Source organism: Podarcis pityusensis (assembly GCF_964106645.2).
Source record: "Podarcis pityusensis genome assembly, chromosome: 14".
Classification (NCBI taxonomy): domain Eukaryota; kingdom Metazoa; phylum Chordata; class Lepidosauria; order Squamata; family Lacertidae; genus Podarcis; species Podarcis pityusensis.
Window position 1 is genome coordinate 48,277,780 of NC_138039.1, and position 19,216 is coordinate 48,296,995.

The 19,216-nt window shown below is 45.5% G+C and overlaps 1 protein-coding gene across 1 annotated transcript in view; it reads left to right on the forward strand.

The window, feature by feature from the left end:
• Positions 1 to 360: 360 nt before the first annotated feature.
• The window catches only part of LIPC (lipase C, hepatic type), a 58,661-nt gene continuing 39,805 nt past the window's right edge, over positions 361 to 19,216 (forward strand). Inside the window, exon 1 of the mRNA XM_080980790.1 lies at positions 361 to 519. Within this exon, the coding sequence (XP_080836916.1) occupies positions 435 to 519 (85 nt within the window). The 5' untranslated portion in view covers positions 361 to 434. The remainder of the gene's footprint in view (positions 520 to 19,216) is intronic.

Genomic DNA, 19,216 nt, shown 5'->3' on the forward strand with positions numbered 1-19,216 from the left:
AAAGAAGTGATGAAAAGATGGAATTGTTTTTAACTGTTTTTTCTTCTTTGTATTTTGTATTTTTCTTTTTTATTGTTAATTTTCTCATCAATGTGATTTTTCTTTTCTTTTGAAATTTTAATAAATATCATTTAAAAAAAACCTAAATTGATCAAAGTTAAAAATAAAATAAAAGGTTAGTTCTGTTATGGTCTGGGGTTAGGCTAGGGGTGGTTCTGTGCTGTTAGGCCTAAAAGAAAAGACCAACCCAGATTAAGGTGATGTTTCTTTGGGGCCAAAGAGGGGGAGACACTGAACTCCATTTTAAAGGTTAATCATTAATGAGCTGCTGATCCTCACTATGTATTGATGAGCAGGGGGGGGCTATTCCTTTCCTTCCTGTGCCCACATCACGCAGGAAAGCAGTCTCTCTTGTTGTGTAAAAAGGCAAAGAAATGAGAAGCTTCCTGATCTTCTCACTTCTGTTCCTTTTCTGCCTTGCTGTTAGTCCTGAGACTCCAAAGAGCAGGAAGAAGAAAGGTGAGTTGCCAACTTTCCAGATTTTTAACATACGTTTGTGGAAACTGCGCTGAGTAAATGGTAGATGCTGTACGAGGACAGATAATGGGAAAATTCAAAAAAATGTGGGTCTGCTTCGAGCGCAAGGTGGGCAGGATTGGGCTCATGTTCTCCCCGAATTGGTAACTCTTATAACAGGACTGAAGTGGCTTTGCAAAAGAAAAAGAAAAAAAGATTAGCACCCATAAGTATCTGCTCATTGGGAAACTGAGTACAGTCTTCTGTTACTAAGACTGAAATACTCGTGAAAATCTAGGCGACCTCAAGGTAGCTGAGCAAAGCCAGCCATTGCTGGATCGAGCAAGGCACATCTGCTTGCAATAGTTTAATCGTGTGTGTGTGTGTGTGTGTGTGTGTGTGTGTGTAATATTTGTGGTCTCAAGGAAAATCCCACATCTGGGCTCTCATTCTCAGCTCCCTTTTGTTCATCTGAGTTGCCTGAAGTAGCACAGCATCCTGTTCCTTTGAATCAAAGAGACCCTGGCAAAACATCCGTTTGTGTAAGATCATTGTAAAGCGAGGAGGGCTGCTGCAAGCTCTGTTGGTTTAACCAATAGGTTTATAAAGTAATGTTTTCATTGGTCTCCAAGTGGACGGAGGCCAACTTCAACATGGTGGGAGCAAATTTTGGATCACTGGGCCTGAGAGCCCAGACCACTCCTGGAGCCAACTGGGCAGTGGCGATGGAGGAGGAAACAGATGGAGGAGGTGGCAATTTGTAGCATGGTGGGGGAAGCGCAGTGGGGGGAGTTCAGGTTAAGCATGTCTGCACCATCACTTCTCAAAACAGCCCCTTCTGAAGACTATGTTTCCTTTGTAAAAACATTGGGACCGTATGACCCTCCTTGCATTGCCTCCCCTTATAGCAACATGGGTGCTTACACACAGGTGAATATACCTACTGCAAGAATGGAATGGTGCTTTTTTATTATTTTACCAGGAATATATTATTATTTTTTAGCTACTTTGAAGGCTTGGGACATGGGTGGCACTGTGGGTTAAACCACAGAGCTTAGGACTTGCCAATCAGAAGGTCGGTGGTTCAAATCCCTGTGATGGGGTGAGCTTCCGTTGCTCGGTCCCTGCTCCTGCCAACCTAGCAGTTCAAAATCACGTCAAAGTGCAAGTAGATAAATCGGGAAGGTAAACGGTGTTTCCGTGTGCTGCTCTGGTTCGCCAGAAGCAGCTTAGTCATGCTGGCCACATGACCCAGAAGCTGTATGCCGGCTCCCTTGGCCAATAAAGCGAGATGAGCGCCACAACCCCAGAGTCATCTGCGACGGGACCTAATGGTCAGGGGACCCTTTACCTTTTTACTTTGAAGGCTTATTGGTGGAACAGCAGTCTAGAAATATTAGTAAAAAATTAATAGCATGAAAAAAAATTGGTAGGAGAATTTTTTAAAAGACAGGATGTAAGTGACCATTGGGCAGCTCCAGAAAGGCTGCTTTTTGGTTTCGAACTCACTCCTGCACCAACAATTGCTTGCTCTCTTTTGCTCTCACTCTCCTGCTCTTATAGAAGGCTGAAGTAATAGCTCTGCAGGCTCAACACTTATAAGAATAATAATTTTATTATTTATACCCCACCCATCTGGCTGGGTTTCCCCAGCCACTCTGGGCGGCTCCCAATAGAGGACTAAAAACAGAATAAAACTTCAAACAGTAAAAACTTCCCTAAACACTTAAGTTGGAATGAGTCTGAAACCTGAATTTAGCAGAGTTTAGGAGCAGCCTTTTAGAGTGGGGGGTGGGGATCGAATCTGTACAGCCAGCTTTCTCTGAATAGCCTCCACCTGCCCTGGTATTTTGTATCTCTTCCTTGTAGCTAAAGTTTTGATAATTTCTATTGCTGCTCATAACCCATCTTACCTATTCAAATCTGCCAGTGGTTGTGATGTAATTGGCACAGCAATCAGTTCTGCCTAAACCATTTCTCAAGGGAAAAGGTCACCCCTTTACAAACAAGCCATCAACCTGTACTGGGTTTGGGGGTTTTCATGAAAACCGTATGTACAACCCTCTAGCAAACAGAGGAGCCCCTTCGCTTCTGTCCTTTAACAGCAGTCCTGCTGAACCATGTGTTGAAATGGTCCCATTGCAAAAGGCATTATTGCAAAAGGATATTGCAAACTCTTTTTTAAAAAAATGCACCCACTTGCAAAGGGGATACCTACTTATAAGAGCACACGTAAATAGAACATCAACTTGTGTGCTGAATACACTATAGAGGTCAAGTCTAGATTTGGTGAGGGTTGATTTAGTCTTGTTGATTTTCTGCAATTTGCAGGAAGCACAATCAAAATGGAGACTGCATACAGCACATAATGTAAGGTTATGCCACCCTGCAAGTAGGTTTGTATCAAAATGGGAAGCAAATCAACCTCTTAGGGACATGGGTCTCTTCATTGCGTCATGCTTGCCATTTCCATGAAGAACTGGATGTTCCAGGAGTGGCTTGTAACCACGTCAGTAAAAAAAGACACACTGTAAGCCTTTAATAAAGTACAAGCTGCTTATTTGCAAATAGACAAGCTGAGCCGCAGAAAGTAGTCACTAGGCCTAGGAATGCCAACCTTTCTTTCTTTCTTTTTGTAAATAATTTTTATTTGATTTTACAAGTGTAAAATTATAATAATATCAAATACATACTCAGATTTAGAGATTTCTCTGAATCTCAAGACTTCCCACCATCCCCTCCATGGGTCCTATTGTCATCAATTTCAGCTGCATATTATTTCATCATCCAGATTTTAAGTCTATCCATTATCATCCAAAGTATTTGTTACATTACCAGTGTTGTTAAAATCCTGCTATTGTTTTCATTTGCTTACAGTGGTCTCTTAAATAAATTATAAATCTTTCCCATTCTTTCTTGAAAGTTTTGTCTTGGTTCCTGAGCCTTCTGGTCAGTTTTGCCATTTTGGCGTAGTCCAACAGCTTAATTTGCCATTCTTCTCTGGCAGGGACTTTGTCTTCTTCCCATCTCTGGGCTAGTAGCATCCGTGCGACTGTCGTAGCATACATGAAAAGTCTTTTCTGCTCCTTTGGAATCTTGGTACCTGTTGTTGTTGTTGTTGTTTAGTTGTTTAGTCGTGTCCGACTCTTTGTGACCCCCTGGACCAGAGCACGCCAGTCACTCCTGTCTTCCACTGCCTCCCGCAGCTTGGTCAAACTCATGCTGGTAGCTTCGAGAACACTGTCCAACCATCTCGTCCTCTGTCGTCCCCTTCTCCTTGTGCCCTCCATCTTTCCCAACATCAGGGTCTTTTCCAGGGAGTCTTCTCTTCTCATGAGGTGGCCAAAGTATTGGAGCCTTAGCTTCAGGATCTGTCCTTCCAGTGAGCACTCAGGGCAGATTTCCTTAAGAATGGATAGGTTTGATCTTCCTGCTGTCCATGGGACTCTCAAGAGTCTCCTCCAGCACCATAATTCAAAAGCATCAATTCTTCGGCGATCAGCCTTCTTTATGGTCCAGCTCTCACTTTCATATATCACTACTGGGAAAACCATAGCTTTTACTATACGGATCTTTGTTGGCAAGGTTATGTCTCTGCTTTTTAAGATGCTGTCTAGGTTTGTCTACAATTCCTTTAAAAAATGCTTCTGGTTTCTTTATAAAGGTTATTTTAAACATTTTTTTCATTTCATTATATATCATTTCCCAGAGTGCTTTTACTACCTTACACGTCCATTAGGAATGCCGACCTTTCAAACAGCATTGACCCCCGCAAAAGCACACACTCTTGCAGTTTCCACCGAGACTGCTTTTTTCCAGCCAATAGCGGAATTCAGTGCTTTTCTCACTGCTAGCATCAAGCTCTTTCTCTGGTCTCCAGCTACAAATGCACACAAGCAGAACACTCATTTCCAGTCCTAGCTCTGCCTGTGACGTGTAAGCTGCAGATACCAGTTGCTCAGAGTAGCCACCGGTCATCACAAGCCATTAAGCAAGCGACTGAGCTGTCCAAAAGCCAAGAGAGGTGGGCACCTCTCCACTCAGCGCACCACAGCAGCACCCCGTAATGCTCTTTTAATGAGAACTTTGGACCCAGCCCTCTCAGCCAGCTTTTATCTCTGACAGGCATAGCTGAACAGTGTTTGCTTAGCAACGGCAGCCATTCTTCTGTCAAATACCACACTCACTTTCACTATGGTTAATTGGAATGATGTTGCCCGGTGCCACAGTCATCAAGATGCTGAATTCTTTTTCCGATGGGTGGAGAAATGCAAAGAAAAGCAAGAGCAGGAGCAGGAGGAGAATGCTGGCTCCACGACAACATCTGAGAAATTGATTTTAGCGTCAATTAAAGATTTGTGGCTTCAGGAAAGTTAGGGGATTTTGCTTCCACCTTGCTTTTGTATACTGAAATGGATTCAACAGAATACAACTAGCTTCAAAATATTATTTCCCAAGGCCTGGAAAACACCCACACCTGCTTCTTAACAATTGTAGGGTGACTTTTGAAATTCTAAGCATTTGCCATTCCTCCATATTGCTGGTGGCTAAATAGATAGCATTACCCACAGGAATTTCACAGGTGGAAATAGAAAGGATTACTGCCTCCCTCCTTGCACATTTGAGGTGGGGAAAGCTCATTTACATTGGATGTGTTGTTGTTGTTTTAATTCTGTAGTAGCCTGTCCTCAACTGGTTTCAAAGTCAAGAGTGTTGAATATAACTAGAACAGGGGATGAGGAACCTGGAATTGTTGGATTCCAACTCCCATCAGTCCCTGTCAATACAGCAAAAGGTCAGGGATTGTGGGAATTTCAGTCCTGCAGCATCAGGAGGTCCACAGCTTTCCCATCCCTGATCTGGAGGCTGCTTTTCAAAGTGGGAGGCATATATATATATATATATATATATATAATAAACCTAGCCTCACATTTGGCACCTGCTTTGAGGGTTCTGCTCTGGAAAACAAGGAAACAGAAATAGATCGAACTACTCCTGAGCAGGTGTAGAGTGCATTTCCCTCACTGCTGAAGGACTCCAGAGCGTCATCTGTAAAATGAAATCCGGAAGGGGAGGAGGGTCGGAAGATGGAGCCTTTGAAACCCTGGACAGAAGAGGCCACATGTTCACATGGCAACAGTTGCTTGCAAATCCCTCACCTTGACACTCTCAACTACAAGGTTTGTTCAGGAGACATTGGGGGTGCAATAAGATTGCACCCAAATTTTCACTGACTTTGTTTTAAAAACATGCACGCGTTTTCGGGTTTCTTTGTCGCTTTGCCAAACTGCTTTCACTTGGGCTGTTTACCAGATAACACTTATCTAAAAAGCACCTCCAGGCGACAGAAAACAAATGAGAAATGCCAGCCAGAAGGAAACACAAGACTGGAATTCTGCTTTCTCTGCGCCCCACTGCCCTGTATATTGCGAGATGCTTTTGCAGCTTGGTCTTCCGGTGCTGAATGTGCAAAATGAATAAATGGTTGACACGACATGGCTTCTCCAAGGGGATCCTCTCCCCTTCCTTAGCATTTCAGAAAGAGAGAAACCACGCCTTTGGCAAAGGTTAGGCTGGGCCTCGGGGAAAACACTTGGCACCAGGCAGTTCTGCCTGCAACCATTTCCAATCAGCATAATTACGTTTTTCATGGCAGTCACTGGCAAGAGTGACAGAAGGCCCCAGCTCCAGGCATTTGCCAAGGCTGCCTTGTGAAGGCCACCCATTTGCCAGTGGCACTGAGTAAACTATTTCCTGACGGGGCCTGATGTGGATAAGCAACTAATCAGTGTTTTCCTACTCCAAGCTGGAAGAAGAATAGGGCCACAGCAACAGTCCATCCAATGGACTGGTGGGACATTTGGCCCCAGAAGTGGCTCAGCCATAGGACAGTGTTGCTTTGGGTACAGAAAGAGCAGCACTTGGAGATATGAATGCTGGAAGCAAACAGCCTAAGAAACTCAAAAAAGAATCTTTTGCTTAGTGCCAGGCGTGAGTCCTGTGAAGCAAAAGGAGCTGTTTCTTTGCCATCTTCCATCCCTTTTTTCAAAATGTGCCAAAGGCTGGAGGTTTTCTGCAGACCCAAGGCCCAGGTACAGTTACCAGTTACTTGAACAGCATTAGGGTGCAATGAAGGGCATTGCATGTCTTTAAAACAACAACAGGTGCAGCTGTTTTTTACATTATGTATCTCTCGCTAAAAAAAAGAAACCCCTTTGGAACAGTAGCTGAATAGTGCGCTGTGGGAGTACCAGGAAACAGCAGACAGAGAGAACCCCTCTGGGCAGTAGCCTAAGCAGACTTTTGTGATTAATGTAACCCTTGAACATGCCATACTGTAAAGGACTTTTCAATATGAACGCATTCTGGTCATAACTCCAGGGACTCCGTTTATGGCCAGATGAGGACTGGTTTGTTTTCATTAAACCTTTTGTAGCAGGAGAATGTGCTGAGATTGGAAGGATGAGATTTCCCAGAACCTGACATCCTGTCCTTCCCTTCTCCTCTTCCTCTTTCACAAACAAGGTGGACACATGGATTGAATTAAGCGGAGCTGAATTTGCCATTCACCTCCACCACATCCCTCCCAGGGCCTCAGACTCTCTCCATTCAATTATTCCAAACTCTGCCAACAAGAAATACTAGCTAGAATGTGTGAAATATTCCCCCCTAGTTAATTATGAATGGAGGGACTTAATTTCTCCCTTGGTCTTCAGGCTCTAAATTCAATTATTCCAAAACCTGCAAATAAGAAATACTCACTAGAAATGTGTGTGTGAAGTTTTCACCCTAGTTAATTATGAATAGAGGGATTTAACAGCAACCCAGCAGTAAATAAGTACTGTACACTCCTTGAATTAATATCTTCCCCAGGCCTGAGAGTGTCTCTTTCTAGTCAGGAACAGCCCTCCCAGAGTACAAGCTGAGCAACAGGAACCAAAAACTGGGCACCATTAAAGACAAGAGAGTGGGAGACAGCTGCATCTTATGAACAAAGACTGTACTACTGGGCACTGAGCCAAGGGGGCGGCCTCTCAAAGCCTAATAAGCGAAGCACTGGGCTTTGGAAGGTGGCATGGACAGGGTCCTCCGGTCCTGGAGTCCTCCCTCCTCCTTCCCAAAGCCTAGTTAGTTCTTTTCCAGCTTTGGGAAGGAGGCACAAGGGCTGGGGTGAGGCTGCCAAATTTTGGCCTCACAGGGCACCATAGTATCCAATTCCACCGCTGCCAATGCACATTTGCTCCAATATAAATTAAATGGAGTTCAATGAGGCACAGGTAATTGGGTTCAGGATTTCAGCATAGTTTTACAGACTTTAGGTGAGGTATGTTACTTTTATGCTCATTTAACAGATGGGGAAGTAAGCCTGAGAAAGAGTCATAGCTGATGCAAGTAGTCCCAGGCCCCAGTTAACTCGTGAAGGCATTCCACTCCAAACAGGGGCGGGCGGCCTTTTCCTGCCAAAGGTGCCATTCCCTTGAAGGTAATCATAAAATAAGGCAGGTTGCCCACCAGGATCTTAAAAGGTGCAGTTTTGTTCTTGACAAGAAGCCCTGCTGGTTCCACTGATCAGCCTCACTCTGCAGGTATAAACAAGATGTTTGTATTTTGAATGAAACCACCACCATAATCAACCATGCAAAACATTTCACAGTTAATGGAAGTACATTGCATGCTGTAAAAAACAGAAAAATCTTCTTCCATGGTGGAGGTGTTTTTTTGCTTCACTCGTTTATAAAGACTCCTAAATTAAGACGTAGATGAACCATAGCTCTACCGCAGAACAAGAAAGCAGCAGACAAGAGAGGGTGATCCTGGGCCATAGTCCAAAGATGCTTTCTGATTAATAAGATAACTCTTTGATCACATCTTCCTCAGCCTTGTGGGATTCCAAGGCAGAAGTCCAGAAAGCTGTTCCCCCTTCCTCCACTTGCTGGCATCAGTTCCCTCCTCCAGTGTCCTGCAAGAGAATATGACGCTCCAGATTCCTAATGCCTAATGGCAGAACTTCTAAGTGGAGAATGTGCTGTGTCTGCAGAACCAATGAGTGTGTGGCAGATAGGGGTGGGCACAATTCTGCCCCCCTTCTTTGTGCCCATTACACAATTTTGACCTCTTCACGGCCATTTTAGACAGTCAGAGGAGCTGGGTGCCAATGTCTTCTTGGAAGGCCTACTGTGGGCTGGTGGGGCTGAGATGTTTGATGCCCCACAAGCGCAAGAAAACAGCATGTATGGAAGATAATGAGCCCAGAGCTCTTCTCCTTCACATGCTAAATTTCTATGCATCAGGGACGTCTTTCCTTTCTTCAGATATACAACACTGTCAGCAAGCCTGAAGTGGTTGAGTCCATGCATCATTTTAACACTTAGTTCAGCTGACTGCATAAACTGGAATTAACCTTTGGGTAAGGAGAGGTGATGGGGACCACCAAAGGTCATACATTAATGTTTAACTAAGTGTTTGCTATGCTTCCTTTCCAAAGGTTGTACTATTAAGAGCCCCAGGAGGAGATACATTTTTTCACCTCACTGTTTTAGAAGGCTCAGATACATATAGATTCCAAATCCTTTAAAATTCATACATAATGCAGTCATACCTCATGTTACGTTTGCTTCATGTTACATTCTTTCAGATTACGTCCCGCAGCGACCTGGAAGAGCCAGAAAAGGTTACTTCCCGGTTTTGCCACTCGCGCATGCGCAGAAGCGCTAAATCAAACTTTGTGCATGCGCACAAGCTCCAAATCGCACAACGCACCTGCACAGATACGGCACTTCAGGTTGCACTCTTTTCATGATGCGAACGGGCCTCCAGAATGGATCCAATTCACAACCAGAGGTTACATAAGCTTCAGGTTACAGACTCCGCTAACCCAGAAATATTACCTCGGGTTAAGAACTTTGCTTCAGGATGTGAACAAAAATCATGCTCCAGCGGCGCAGCGGCAGCAGGAGGCTCCATTAGCTAAAGTGGTGCTTCAGGTTAAGAACAGTTTCAGGTTAAGAACGGAGCTCCAGAACAAATTAAGTTCTTAACCCGAGGTACCACTGTAATTACACTTTGCCTTCAAACAGCTCTTTAACATAGTTACGCTCTGTCACATTATTTCACAGTAATCCTCATGACAACCCTCTAAGGTGGGTGAGCACCATGAGCCTACAGGATCAGGCCAGTGGAACCATCTAGTCCAGCGTCCTGTTCTCACAACAGCCAGTCAGATGCCTGTGGGAAACCAGCAACAGGACCTGAGCACAAGAATCACTCTCCCCTCCTGTGGCGGCAGAGCATAACCATCATGGCTAGCAGCCATCGATAGCCCCCTCCTCCTCCATGAATTTGTCCAATCTTCTTTTACAGTCATCCAGTCTGTATGGTGGCCATCACTGCCTCTTGTGGGAAGGAGTTCCATAGTTTAACAACGTGCTGCGTGAAGAAGTCCTTTCATTTCCCTGCCTGAATCTCCCAACATTCAGCTTAATTGGATGTCCACAAGGCCTCTCCTTCTCCCAGAGGGGAGGGGTTGTGAGCGGGAGCAGCCAAACACAGCCCTTGGCAACATTTGAAACACCCCCCACCCAGCCCTTGCACTGCCTAACCAAAGCTGGGTAAGTGAAGCACTGAGCTTTGGGAAGGAGGTGTGAGGGTTTGAGGACCCCGCCAGAACCTTGCACCTTCCTTCCCAAACCTAGCTCCTCATTTAGACAGCTTGGGGAAGGCTGGGTCCGGAGTGTCAAATTTTGGCCTCATTCCCCTCCGTGTGCCAAGTCAGTGTGCAGCCTGTGGGTTCTGTGCTGAAGGAGTCCTCCATCGTGTTTGGCCCAAGCCCAGTTGAAAGCTAAGGAACCCTAAGAAAGGGGAGCAGGAGGGGCCATAGAGTGGCCTCACCGCAGTGAGCAGCACCTGTTGGGCTGCAGACTGAGTGAGCACCTGGTCACAGCCTTTCCCACTAGGGTAAGAAAGGCTGTTTCTCCATTCAAGTCAGAGTAATTGTTTCTGAAATACCTTCTGTACATACTAATCAGTGTCCCCCTTTGGGCCACCTCAGTCTCCAGGTAGGGTTGGCAAGGACTCCTGCCTGGAAGCCTGGAAATCTGCCGCTTCTCCTCCCTAGGCTCTAAGCTAACGGCTCCTTCACTTTCCTTTGTCCTGTGATTTTTAGTCAGGGGGCGAGAGGTTTTTCTTTTGTCCCACCACATACCTGGGAAAACACACAATTTGCTGCTGAATTGGAATAAACAGGCAATCTACAGAAAGACCAGTGGGCATTTGTTCTGATTCAGGAGTAAGCAGTGGGTTTCCCCAGGGAAAGCGATGGGGCAAAAGAAAAATCTCTTTGACCCGCGCCTGCCAATCATGAGACAAATGGAAGTGTAGACGAGCCTCGACTCTGTAGAAGGCAACTTTATGTCCAACAATCAACACACCAGCAGTGACGCTCCAGGCTCAGGTGCCTCAAACTCTGCTTAAATTAAAAAAAAAACCTGCCCCCTCTGCAAAAAAAGGAATGAAGATACCTCAGTACAAGCAGCATTTCCAGTCTACAGCTCCCATGTCTTGCCTTGATGAAATAATACGTTTTTTAATGAACATTGTGTGCCCATTTCCTAGAATGATTGACAGCACAGAAAGCTGGAGGATATTTTCATTCTCCGGGCTAACAACACGCAGTTTATATCAAGGAAAACACAGGAGAGAGAAATATAAATATATACCAATGGGAATTATGGGACCAATTCACGCTTACCCACAATAGCGTGAAGCACTTTCCCCAAGGTGTGATCACACCCTGCTCTGACAATCTGTGTGTGAAGGAGCCATGACTGGAGATTGGGGGGGGGGGTCATATGCATGGGGGTGGGGAAGCCTTGTCCTCAGCTGCTCTTGTCCCAGTGGGCTGGGCTCAATCTAAAGGGCTCAAGTGACAAAAGGGGAGATTTTGGTTGCTGAGTGCAATTTGGAAATGGAACCAATTATTTCCCAATTCTATTAAATTTTGTATTTAAAACATTTCGAAACCTCTCTTCTGACATGCTTTAAAAATAAAATTGGTTGGCTTGTGGAATACAGTCGTACCTTGGTTGTTGAACAGAATCCTTTCCAGAAGTCCGTTCGACTTCCAAAACGTTCACAAAACAAAGTGAGGCTTCTGATTGGCCCCAGAAACAATGCCAACAACCAAAACAGACATTCAGCTTCCAAAAAACGTTTGCAAACCAGAACACTCACTTCTGGGTTCGTAGCATTTGGGAGCCAAAATGTCTGAGTACCAAGGCGACTTTATATCATACCCTCCAACATGCTGCAGAGGAAAATCAGGACACACATCTTTGGGGGCCAGGCCCTCACTGAAGCCAGAATATGACATCCCAGAATCTAATCAGAAGCCAGGATGGCTTCTGTAATTCCAGGATGTCCCAGTCAAATCAGGAAATTTGATTAACAACAACAACAACAACAACAACAACAGAGAGAGAGAGAAAGTAATTCTTGATCTTGTTTTTTGTTCAGTGAGGCATGCCAAGGTCAACCCCCAAAAGCCAATGCCTTTGTGAGTCAAAGATATTCATCATTCGAACTCTGTGGCTTTCCCTAGGTGGGGCAGCCTTGCCAATTTGTACCGGGCTTGCTCAACTGCTTCCCAAAATTTTAAACAAAGTGGCTTAGACCTCAAGATCAATTAGGAGGGGGCAAGTTTACTGCCTCCTCCCAGCAGCGGCCCCCACCCCACTCAAGGGCAGTGAGTTCAAGTCTGCTGAGTGGGCTCAAAGCACCAACCTTTTGGCCAATGGCAGCTGATGTCCCCCAGACCTGGTGGGGCTGCTAGAAGGTCCCAAGGGCAGGCCAAGTTGCTCTGGTTTTCTCTCCATCCTAGCTCAGTACTCTTGATTCTGACTTGCAGCAGCTCCCCAGGGTTTCAAATGGAAATCTTTCCCAGCCTTACCTGCAGATGCCAAAAATTGCACTTGAGCATTTCTGCATGCAGAGAAAGTGTTCTACCACTGAGGTATTGGCCTTTCCTCTAAAAAGTAAGGTTCTAGTCCTCATAAAGGTAAAGGGACCCCAACCAATAGGTTCAGTTGCGGATGACTCTGGGGTTGCGACGCTCATCTCGCTTTAGTGGCCGAGGGAGCTGGTGTACAACTTCCGGGTCATGTGGCCAACATGACTAAGCCGCTTCTGGAGAACCAGAGCAGTGCACGGAAATGCTGTTTACCTTCCCGCCGGAGCGGTACCTATTTATCTACTTGCACTTTGACATGCTTTTGAACTGCTAGGTTAGCAGGAGCAGGGACCGAGCAACGGGAGCTCACCCCGTCGCGGGGATTCGAACCGCTGACCTTCTGATCGGCAAGTCCTAGGCTCTGTGGTTTAACCCACAGCGCAACCCACGTCCCTTCTAGTCCTTCATGGTTCTACATAAATAGGAAGCAGCAGTATGCCGAGTCAGACCCTTGGCCCACCCGGCTCAGTAATGTCAGCACTAACTGGCAGCATCTCCCCCAGGGTTTCATCCTTATTTGGAGATGCTATGCCAGGAATTGAACTTGAGACCTTCTGCCTGCAGAGCATATGCTCTCCCATGAATCTATAGGCCCTTCCCTTGAGGGACTTGGCAGCGCTCCCTCTGCACACACCCCCTCAAATGAAGCTGTTGTAAGAAGTCTGGTACTATGCATGAGGCATCCAAAACAACCGAGAGTATTGCATAAATGCTAATTATTAATACCTCTGTGGTCAATTAAAGTGAAACTTTCACCTACATGTTTTTTATCTTTTCCATTTGCAGCTTTCATTTGGCAATAAAGAATGTTCAGGAAAGCACTAAAAAAAAAATTCCCATTACGCTGCAAAATATTTTAAGAGAGTTTGTTGGCTCAGGCATTTCAAGATGGTGCTGAGCTGTCAATTATATGTTTCCAGTTTAGAGAAATACTGTGGTTCTCTGACCTAGATTTCAGGGATTTTTACTGATTTGTGATTGTGGTTCCCTGCTGTATTTATTGTACTGTATTTCCTATCTGACCCTGTGGCTGGCACACCTAGTGACCTTAGGGGGCAAGGACGAGGGGGGCGGGGGAGCCTTTTCTTCAAAGAGACGCCACTAATCAGATTGTACCCTGTACACGCACAGTATTCTATGAATGTTTTAAAATTTACCTCAGTGTCCTTCCTGGAACAGTTGCTGAAATGAATTTCCTGGCCCGCTCAATGACTATTCATTCCAGCTGATTGAAAACACATACAGAAAGAAACCCAAGCTTTAGGTGGAAGAGTTTTAGTTGCAGAAGATCCTTCTCCCTGTGCATCTAGGCAAGGCAATGTGGAGACACCGACCAGCCTGTGATTAAAGACCATTTTTATCCCTAATTTGTACAGTTCTTGGGCATGTAGGGTGACGTGCTCCACCCCATCAGACCAGCCCAGAAGGGCTGACATCCGGCTGCAAAAAAAAAAGCATTTGTGTGCCAAGGCAGGTCATGGGAGTTATTATTAGCTCTAATTAGCACACCCACGAGCATCTCCACCTGCAGAGCAGTGGCACTCAAGGTGAGGGAACGGCAGAGATGCACTCAGATCTTCGAAGGCAACTCGGAAGCAGCTCCCAAATGTCTAACACAGGTCTCACCAGTATATAACTTGGGGCATTTAACTCAAAGGACCTCAGCAGCAGAAAGGGATCCATGTGAGCATTCAGATGATGACTATTTAAACCTGTCCCAATCATTCTCCAGCTCAGCCAAGGAGAGACAGAGAACCACTGAGTTTTGCCCTTCACGGGGAAAATTTGTTCAACTGTACATTTACAGGTTGAGTGGCAGGGCTTTTTTTCAGCCGGAACTCACCAGAAACTCAGTACCAGCACCTCCCAGCTGGGCACCATTGCCATTATAAGAGAACAAGGGAGGCGTTCATGGTGAGTTCCGGCAACTCTTTTTCTAGAAAAATAGCACTGTTGAATGGGAATGGGAAGTCCCCAAAGTCAAGATAATGGAATTCCGCTCACGTAACTCTATAACTCTATAAGGGACACAGGTGGCGCTGTGGGTTAAACCACAGAGCCTAGGTTGTCGATCAGAAGGTTGGCGGTTCGAATCCCCATGACGGAGTGAGCTCCCGTTGCTCGGTCCCTGCTCCTGCCAATCTAGCAGTTCAAAAGCACGTCAAACTACAAGTAGATAAATAGGTACTGCTCCGGCAGGAAGGTAAACGGTGTTTCCGTGCGCTGCTCTGGTTCGCCAGAAGCGGCTTAGTGATGCTGGCCACATGACCTGGAAGTTGTATGCCGGCTCCCTCGGCCAATAAAGCGAGATGAGCGCCGCAACCCCAGAGTTGGCCACAACTGGACCTAATGGTCAGGGGTCCCTTTACCTTTAACTCTATAACAGGAGGGTGGAGTCCAACATTTGGGAACCCACAGCCTCCCCCCGCAATCCCTACTTGGAGCAGGGGCCTCTGAAGGAGGCATTTGTCACCTTGACAATTATCAAAATTACCAGGATGTAAAGGCATGTCTTGTTACCAGCTAGTAAAGGTTTCTGGTTGTTTTAAAAAACATTTCTAAAAATTTGAAGGGACAGCAAAAGAGGATAACTTATTAAGGCATACTTAGGTTGTTAACTGGCTCCAGAATATGTGTGTCTGAAGAACGCTTATCAGGTGATATTTGGCTACAGCTTTGGCGCATGAACTTTGCTATGCCACACTGTGTCGTGTTAAAAGAAAAGCAGGATAAAATGATGTTTTGATGGTGTCCTATCCTAGCCAAAATTCAGAACTTTTACTGTACTAATTCAGATAAGCTCTGAAGATGGTGACAAGATAAATACATTTGTTCTGAAAGTGCAGAGTGATTTATAGACTGGAGTAAAGTCAGAAGGGTGATATCAATCATGTCTGGAGTAGACAGACCAACTGTCTCACGAACTGTTACTCTAAATAATAACAAAAAGCCTTGTCCACAAAGGAATGGCATTCCTTTGTGTTGAATTTAATTGTGGCAGAGAGGTTGGTAATCACGATTCATAAACATTTGTCACTGGGTGATGAATGTAGAGTCAGTCAGTCAGTCAGTCAAGTTTATTGCTTATAGCCAAAGGCTGCTGCAATGTATACAATGTCATTCAATAAAATATATACTAATTTGATACAAAAACTTAAAACATTTATATTGGATGAATGTAGAGGGAACATCGCGAGTATCCTGATATTATTAAAATTAACACGTTCTCTAAAATTGAGGGAAGGGTTTATTAAGAAACATGCTTTGACTTCAGAATTGGTTTCCTTTTCTTTTGCTTTTGGGAACTGTAGATACGGTGATACTCATTGTGTTGGTACTTTACTCTGTTTTTGATCAACAATTGTATTATTACAACTGCATAATGGCTTTATCATTGAGCAACTTTGTCACTGTCTGGCTTTAAAAAAATGAGAAGCAAATACAGATATGCAATGATCTGTGAATATCTGTGAACACAGCATCTAATTGAGAGACTTTGCTGCCACAAGATCTGGTGAGGGCCACTCAGATGGCTTTTTTAAGGCTAAACAAAGTGATGGAGTACAATAAGGCTATCCATGGCTATTGGCCATGATGACGATGTACTACGTCCAGTACTGAAGGCAGGAGACCTCTGAATACCATCGCATTTGGATAGAAACTGTTTCTCAGGCGGCTAGTCCTAGTCTTTATTAACCCTGTACCTTCTTCCAGAAGGCAGAAGCTGAAAGAGATCATTTCCAGGGTGTGCACTATCCTGCGCTATCTCTGCAGCTTTTTTATGGCACCTGGAAGCATAGATTTGATCCAAGGTGGGAAGAGTGCACCCAATTATTCTCTCCGCAGTCTTTACAACCCTGGACAGCATTGTTTTTTCCTCTCAGTGTTTTAACTAACTAAAGGGAAAGGGGGGGGGAATATTTTGGGTATCAAGCAATAAGAACATATGAAGAGTTTGCTGGATCAGGCCAGTGGCCCACCTAGTCCAGCATCCTGTTCTCACAGCAGCCCAAAAGATGATTGTGGGAAACCCCCAAGCAGGATTTGAGCAGAAGAGCCCTCTTCCCTCCTGCGGCTTCCAGCAACTGGGCTTTAGACGCATCGCCATCATGGCTAGTAGCCATTGATAGCCTTGACTTCCAGAAGTCTGCCCAATCCTCTTCTAAAACGAATGTTGCTTGTGGCACAGTCCGCATTCCAGACTGCAGATCCAGAAATGCGCCTTCCGTGCCTTCCCCATCTTGTGCAACTTCCAAGCTTTCAACAAGTGCCAATAGAGTGAAAGTGTTCGCGAGGTCAGCAAGCATAAAAGCCAGCATGGCCAGTGAAAGTGGGCAGCAGAGCTAAGAGTAAGAAGGACCTAAGGAAATCAGGCACTGAGGAGAAGTGGGTGCCCTCAAACGCTGCAGAGGTTAGTTGATTAATTGCCTTGATTAATAGTAATTGTTCCAGGTCCTTTTGGAGCACTATTCCCTCCTCCTCCCCTCTGTAGTAAATTAAAAGCTTTCAGTTATTAATTGCACCTATACATCAAGAAAGGTTGCAGTTGTCTTCCCGGGTTGTGACTGAACTTTACTTATAGGCCTCAGGACCCCCTTTGGGCACAGAACAGAACAGGAGTGTGCAACATCAGGACCTCCGATTGGCAGGAGTATGAAGACTCTGGATTGGCCAGGCCTGGTATAGATCCTCAGTTGCCTGATCCAGACCATTACTTCCATCAAACAGCAATAACAGACAGTGACTCTCCTATTTGGGAAGGATTTGGCCATGACTGCCCACCACCCTGTCTTAGCCTCAAGAACCATATTTTTTTGTATTGTAATTTTATGTTGTGAACCACCCTGAGATCTACAGGTATAGGGCAATATACAAATTTAATAAATAATAACAAGAAGAAGAAGAAGAAGAAGAGTTTGGATTTGATATCCCGCCTTTCACTCCCCTTCAGGAGTCTCAAAGCGGCTAACATTCTCCTTTCCCTTCCTCCCCCACAACAAACACTCTGTGAGGTGAGTGGGGCTGAGAGACTTCAAAGAAGTGTGACTAGCCCAAGGTCACCCAGCAGCTGCATGTGGAGGAGCGGAGACGCGAAGCCGGTTCCCCAGATTACAAGTCTATCGCTCTTAACCACTACACCACACAACAACAACAACAACACTACTAAAAACAAGCCCCTGTGCATCTGTCACAGGATAACTTGGGGAGAGGGTAGGACCCCATTTCAAACCAAAACAAGGTGAGTTTCAAAAGGTGCTGGGGGGAAATGTACGTTTTATGCATAAACAAATTGCAATTTACCCCGCTCCCAAATGACAAAATAACTCCTCATTCAGGAGACAACGGAGACAATTGCCTCAGATGAAGAGGGGTTACAATCAAAGCACATCCCATTCTCTTGGGCACCTTCTCAGGTTGGGCATCCTTGCCTTTTTGGTACTCCAGAATCCCTGTAGAGTTGCCATATGTCCCCTTTTTGCAGGACACACCCTCTTTTTCATGGGTATGTAAAACGAGAGTCGTTATAGCGATCTATAGTTAAAAGTCGAAGTCAGCAAACGTCTCCTCTTTTTTGCTCTTCAAAATATGGCAACCCTAGCACACCTCTCTCTCTCCCTCCCTCTCAAAGTGGCCCCTGCTCTCCTTAAACCCTTTGGGTCTCTCTCTGTTCAGTAAATAAGCACCTGCCTGTGCATTGATAACAGTTTCCAGAGAGGTGGCAGCTGTTGCTGCAAAAACAAGAAAGGAGTCTTGAGGCACTTTAAAAGGCCAGCAGTTTATAACAGATTTTGGCTATAATCCACTTCTTCAAAGGCCTGGTACTTTTCAAAAAGAACCCCTGAGATAGTTGCATTCCATCAGGAATGCATTTAGGCTCTGGACTTCAAGCCCTCTTCTTGAGACCAGGAATGGGGGATCTGTGGGGCAATCCCCTCGCTTCCCTCAGCCCCAGCCAGCATGTCCAGTGGTCAGGAATGATGGGAGTCAGAGCCCAACAACATCTGGAGGGATCCCCTAGGTGTCTTGGACTGGCTGGATGCAGAGGAATGGTGGAAGGAACCAGCTGAGGAACCCCCAAGGGAAGAAGGCTCAGAGCACGGGGAGTGGTGGTGGGAAAACAATGAGGGAGAAGAGGGAGAAGACTGAGAAGAGGCAGCAGGGCATAGTGAACAGGGAGCGTCTATGGCAGAGAGCTTCCCAGTAGTGATGTATGGAAGTGACAGCTGGACCATAAAGAAGACTGGTTGCGGAAGAACTGATGCTTTTGAATTATGGTGCTGGAGGAGACTCTTGAGAGTCCCATGGACTGCAAGAAGATCAAACCTATCTATTCTTAAGGAAATCAGCCCTGAGTGCTCCCTGGAAGGACAGATCGTGAAGCTGAGGCTCCAATACTTTGGCCACCTCATGAGAAGAGAAGACTCCCTGGAAAAGACCCTGATGTTGGGAAAGGTGGAGGGCACAAGGAGAAGGGGACGACAGAGGACGAGATGGTTGGACAGTGTTCTCGAAGCTACCAGCATGAGTTTGACCAAACTGCGGGAGGCAGTGAAAGACAGAAGTGCCTGGCGTGCTCTGGTCCAGAGGATCACGAAGAGTCGGACACGACTAAACGACTAAACAACAACAACAACAACAACATGGCAGAGAGAAGTTCAGAATCAGGGCCAAAAGCCAAAGCAGGCAAGTGGGAGG